This window comes from Rhinoraja longicauda, unplaced genomic scaffold (genome assembly GCF_053455715.1).
Source record: "Rhinoraja longicauda isolate Sanriku21f unplaced genomic scaffold, sRhiLon1.1 Scf001038, whole genome shotgun sequence".
Classification (NCBI taxonomy): Eukaryota; Metazoa; Chordata; class Chondrichthyes; order Rajiformes; family Arhynchobatidae; genus Rhinoraja; species Rhinoraja longicauda.
Window position 1 is genome coordinate 18,216 of NW_027602254.1, and position 6,239 is coordinate 24,454.

Here is a 6,239-nt window from a genome sequence, read left to right on the forward strand (position 1 = left end):
ATTGGTGAACATGCAAAGACCAGAAGACACAGCTTTAAGAAAAAGATTAAAGTTCAATTGAGCTGTCTGGGACACGTGTTTCTTTTAACCAGAGGGTTTCGCGTCCCTGAAACGCTCTACTAGTGCAGGTGGTGGAGGTTGGTTGTATCATGGCTTCTATGAGGCATTTGTATCAACACGTGGACAAACAAAGACTTGCGGGATTTGCATCATGCGTAAACAGATGACATAAATATATCTTGACATCATGTTCGGCCAAGAAATGATGGGCCGAACTTATTTTTCCTGCGCTGTACATTTCCATATTCTATGTACAAATGCACCGGTCAGCGTAAAAATATATAAACCACAGTTCAGAATGCAGAATTATGTTTTTTTTAATTTATTACGTGTACCGCGCTGAACCCGAAAGGGTTTTTAAAAATTATGTTATTGAAACAAAACAGATAACAAATAATACACAAATGCAATCATATCAAACTCAAGTTCAAGAGATAGGGCAAATGAGCATTTGCATCAATTTCGTGATGTCACCCATTCCTTCTCTCCAGAGATGCTGCCTGACCCGCGGAGTTACTGCAGCATTTTGTGTCCACCTTCGATTTAGAACAGCATCTGCAGGGGAGGGTTCAACTCATTAAAATACACGGCGGCAGGATGCTTGAATCGGAATGGTTACGATGAATGATGGGCAATCGCAGGCAAATGGGACTCACGTCGATGGAGCATGGAGGAGCTGAGCCCCAGGACCAGATTCCGTGCTTTGTGACTCTGAATTCCGCACGTATTCCATAACCTGCCCTCAGTGTGTAAGGATGCGGTTATCAAAGTGGAATTAGTGAAAAATGGGTGATAGATTTGTCGGCGCGGATCGAAGGGTTAAAGAGCTTGTTTTTGTTTGTGTGTGTAGCATGTCTTTATGAGTGAACAAGTGCACGAATTACCCTGAGTGGGAATTTCACCGCGTTCATCAGCTCCTGTCTGAATTTACTCTGGGTCGCCACATATATACACGTGTTGGTGCAGGTACTGAGAAGCTGTAAAAGCGTCGACGTGATACTCGTGATATAGTAATAACCGGTGGGGGAGAGGTCATATCCGATCTTCGCAAAACCCGCAAAGATGAAAAAGACAGCTTGTGGTGCCCACAGCAATATGAAAGTGCCCGTGATACTAAAGAGTAAAACAATGGATTTCCTGCGGTTCTCCATCTCCGGGTCCTTGTCATTCTCTCCGTTGCTGCGGCCCCGGAGACCCCTGCGGACTCTGCTGGCCGCTACAATCCGCCTGACCGTCAGCACATTGAGCAGAAGGATAAGAAAGAACGGGAGACAAGGGGTCAGAACGCGGTGTGTGACATTATATGTGATCCATGCAGACGATGTATAGAAGGTGGGTTTAATGTAGCACAGCCAGGGAAGATTATCAAATTCGTAGCCAGTCTCCAACGTAAAACACCTGGGGATATTCTCCAAACAGCCCAGCGCTATCACTGCCCCGATAACTGCAGCCGCCGTTCTCTCGGTACAATATTTTATTTTCAGCTTCTCACAACAAATGGCCACAAACCGATCGAAGGTGAAGGCTACCGTCAGCCAGACAGAGACCGCGGTGGTTGCAAAGACCAGGAATTCGACAGTCGTGCACACGGGAGTAATGTTGAGAAAAGAATAAGGGAAGAGAAATAGAATAGTCTGACGTAGAAAGGGATCAGTGATGCCGACCAGGAGATCAGACGCTGCCATGGCCACCAGGTAGCGTGTGATGCATTTGGAGAGACCGCATTTACCTCGACAGAGTATCACTATCGCCAACAGGTTCACTGTGAAGGGGAGAAGAAATATTACTGACACAAGACCTGCACAAATGTATCTGAGCAACATTGTCTGATTGGAAGGTTTTCAAACTTGGATGCGTTGACCAAATGACCCGAAAATGCTCAGAGACTGCAGCGTTTGGGTCACGGTGCGCACGCAACCCATCAAACGCCAATGTATATTAGGGTCACAGCTTTTAATTCCGTCCACATTCTCATCAACTGCCCTCCAGATTGCAGCATCCATCCACACTCAGGCCCGTATTGTAGTGGGAGAACCATTAATAGGCAGGTCAACTGCACGTGGGAGGAAAGACGAGCGCAGCCAGGAATAGCGCGGAGTCGGAGGACGACCGATGAAACATTGCACATGTGGAGATTGAACCTGCATCTCCGGACCTGTGGCGACATCGGCAGTACTGACTGTGGCGCGGTGGCGAGGATGTAGAGAGAGTGGCGCAGTCCAGGATAAACAACGGGCATGACGTACACACTGCGGCAGTTACAGAAGGAAAATGGATATCTGACGAAATTAAACAAGTTAATTATTGAAACAGAAATAAAATGTTTGTTTAACGTCGGCAGCGCCGGAGTACTTCACGGAATGTCTCACAGCATGAGCACGTACATGAAAATCAAAGACAAAACAAATTACCGAAAACAGCGACAGTCGCTATGGTAGGATAATATATATCTTCAATTCGAAAGATTAGTGGATATCCCATAGCTGTGAGACACAATTAACTCCTGTGGCTCCGTCAGTCCGTCATCGCCGCAGCTCTGTGGCGCTGCCTTCTGGTGCGCACCGAGATATACAGAGCGATAGGTCTCCAGCGACAAGAACTCATACCTGCTGATCATCATTAGTGACGCTCAAGAAACAAACACCTTTCGTCACTGCCATTGACTGCACCATGGGAGATGACAAGCAAATAACTTGAGGATCGAGTAAAAAAACAAAGCGGGTCGCTGAAAAAGGAGTCTGAATAATGGTCACTATCCGAAACGTCATATCATATCAATAGACAATAGACAATAGACAATAGGTGCAGGAGTAGGCCATTCAGCCCTTCGAGCCAGCACCGCCATTCAATGCGATCATGGCTGATCACTCTCAATCAGTACCCCGTTCCTGCCTTCTCCCCATACCCCCTCACTCCGCTATCCTTAAGAGCTCTATCCAGCGCTCTCTTGAAAGCATCCAACGAACTGGCCTCCACTGCCTTCTGAGGCAGAGAATTCCACACCTTCACCACCCTCTGACTGAAAAAGTTCTTCCTCATCTCCGTTCTAAATGGCCTACCCCTTATTCTCAAACTGTGGCCCCTTGTTCTGGACTCCCCTTACATTGGGAACATGTTATCTGCCTCTAATGTGTCCAATCCCCTAATTATCTTATATGTTTCAATAAGATCCCCCCTCGTCCTTCTAAATTCCAGTGTTTCCAAGCCCAATCGCTCCAGCCTTTCAACATACGACAGTCCCGCCATTCCGGGAATTAACCTAGTCATATATATATACAGCCGGAAACAGGCCTTTTCGGCCCTCCAAGTCCGTGCCGCCCAGTGATCCCCGCACATTAACACTATCCTAGGGACAATTTTTACATTTACCCACCCAATTAACCTACATACCTGTATGTCTTTGGAGTGTGGGAGGAAACCGAAGATCTCGAAGAAAACCCACGCAGGTCACGGGGAGAACGTACAAACTCCGTACAGTGCAGCGCCCGCAGTCAGGATCGAACCTGAGTCTCCGGCGCTGCATTCGCTGTAAAGCAGCAACTCTACCGCTGTCATCTCCACACGTTCTCCAAAAATGCTGCCTGACCCTCTGTTACACCAGCACTTTATGTATGTTTCACTGAAAGTAAGAATTCATGCTTTCCAATGAATTGATGGTCCATGACACTAGGTTATTTCATTTAATGTTGGTGTGATTTCGATGAGTATCACCATTGATCCCGTCTACCACTCCAGCCATCGTATTTTATTTCCAAAAATAAATCATCATTCACGCCACGGTGTCCCTGATATTGCAAGACAGATACTGAAATATTCGTTTGAATTTCCATTCGACATTTCTTCCTCACATTTTTGACCACGAATAGTAGTGGTGATATAATGCTGCTTCCCTGCCTTGATAACCGCATCTGCTCCAACAGTCCCCGGTCCAGGCGTGCTTCTCACACACTCCCTTCCTTCCATTAATCCCAGTTCCACTGAATATCGACCCTGATAAAATATTACTTTCGAAGATAATAACAAGCATCTGCAATTACTGGTTTATGCCAAAAAGAAACACAAAACACTGGAGTAGCTAAGCGGGGCAATGTATATTTTATAATATTTTATATAATGGCAGTTTCTATACCGTCTCAAAGTCCAACTTCGATAGCCATTACTGCTCGGGATGGAGTGGAGGTATGGCTGATGCAAACACCGCACTCTGAGATAACAAAAACAAATACTCCAAACGCTGTTTCTTGACTAATTGGTCTTTATTAACGTAGCACACATCAAAAGAGTAATTCATAACTTTTCGTTCTTATCAACTGTTTCTTCTGGAAACAATACAGTCGAGATTGTGTAGTCGTGTGTTCGTGGTTGTGGTAGTGTGGTCGTATGGTTAAAAACTGTATTCTCTCCATCCTCCGAGACTGAACTGACACCCAATCTCTCTGGCTACGGTAGCCTCCTCAGATGTAGGCACTCCTCATTACGTATCAAATCACACCCACAAACATGCAACAACAAAAAAACAGAAACTAGAAATATTAAACAAAGCCATAATATAATGATAGTAACCAATTTAAGCGTAATTGGCTCCTACACATCGGCCCCTAATTGTTCTCCGTATACACCGAAGCAATTATCAATAGATATTAAACGGAACAATAAAAGCTTACGAAGTTGCGACAACATGTGACTTCTTCCTCAATGCCCGATCTGTTCATAAATATGGCGTCACAGCAATGTTGAAATATGAAAGTTCTTCGAGAGAATAATAGGATGCTTAGCCTCTTCAGGCATCGCTAGTTTATTCAGGCGACCAGCTAGTCTCAGAATTCCTTTATCCAGTATTGGATCAAGCCTATATAAATGACAACTTCTTTTAACATCATGCTCACCAGATTGTAATGTTGATAGCGCTTCCTTGTATCCTTGTCTTTGACAGAAAGAGAAGGCTGCATTTTCTGCCTTAAAAAGATTATCATGACATGAGCATTGTCCCCGGTATGAGGCCTTAAAGACTTGCATCTCTTTGTCAACCTTTTCTTTCAGCTTGTCAGAATCTGTTTCAAGGCTGCTCATAGCAGCCCGAGTTTCCTTTCTCTTACGAGTCCGCTGCAAAAGCATTGTATTTACTTTAAGAAACCAAGCTACCACAGCTTTTAACTTATTCCATGAGGAGAAATGGTAATATATCACATGTAATGGTGGTGCTGGCTCGAAGGGCCGAATGGCCTACTCCGTCACCTATTGTCTATGGTCTATTGTCTATTGTTTATTAAATAGTTTGTTCAATCCAATGGATCCTTGATAATGGCGTTCACTGAGATGTCTTGCTTGATCTCAGTATTGTTAGCAGAGATTTCAGTTTCTAGGTTAAACCTTGGCCATTCTCGCTCTGTTTTACAGAGAAACTCTGGCCCACTGATCCATCTCTTACTGCTCCAGAATCGGTTTGCTGTTAATCCTCTCGAGGTTTCATCTAGAGATTTTCCTTGGTATTAACATACTTCCACTGTGATACATTAGTAGCATCCCTTACAAAAGAGATCCTGTTTGCTAACAATGTTAGGAAGCGTTTGTTTTCATTGTTGATGTACTTAAGCACTGTCATGCTATCAGTCCAGAAGGTAGATTCCTCCAGCTTAAGCTGCTGTTCTGTTTGCAGTAATATGTCAATTCTGACAGCTAAGACTGCGGCTGCAAGCTCCATTCTGGTCATTTGCTTCATTGGTGCCACTCTGGCCTTTCCCATTAAGAATGCAGCATGTACTTCATTGTTATCAGTTTCCAGTCTTAGATATGAAACTGTACCGTAAGAATTTTCACTTGCGTCAGACAAATAATGCAGCTGTGCAAATTTGATTCGGCCAAAGTTTGTAGGCTTCATATACCGGTCCACCCTGAACTCCGAGATCTTGTCGAGATCTACTAACCACTCTGTCCATCGCTGAGAGAAGATTTGCATTGTACTCTCATCCCATTCAAATTTCTTCTTGCAGACATCTTGTAAAAATTACTTGGCTGGTAGTGTAAATGGTGCAAGAAATCCCAACGCGTCGTAAAGAGAACCAAGCACGGACAGGATTCTCCGTCTTGTACATGGTCGTTCTTGAATCGAAATTATGAACTTGAATACATCTGTTTCAACGCACCAGTGCAATCGCAAAGCTCTCTCCATGGGCAGATTG

At 44.5% G+C, this 6,239-nt stretch overlaps 1 protein-coding gene across 1 annotated transcript; it reads right to left on the reverse strand.

The window, feature by feature from the left end:
- Positions 1-917: 917 nt before the first annotated feature.
- On the reverse strand, positions 918-1,883 carry LOC144591452 (putative G-protein coupled receptor 139). Its single transcript, XM_078395621.1, has one exon. The coding sequence runs from the start codon at positions 1,881-1,883 to the stop codon at positions 918-920; it is 966 nt and encodes a 321-aa protein (XP_078251747.1).
- Positions 1,884-6,239: the final 4,356 nt, after the last annotated feature.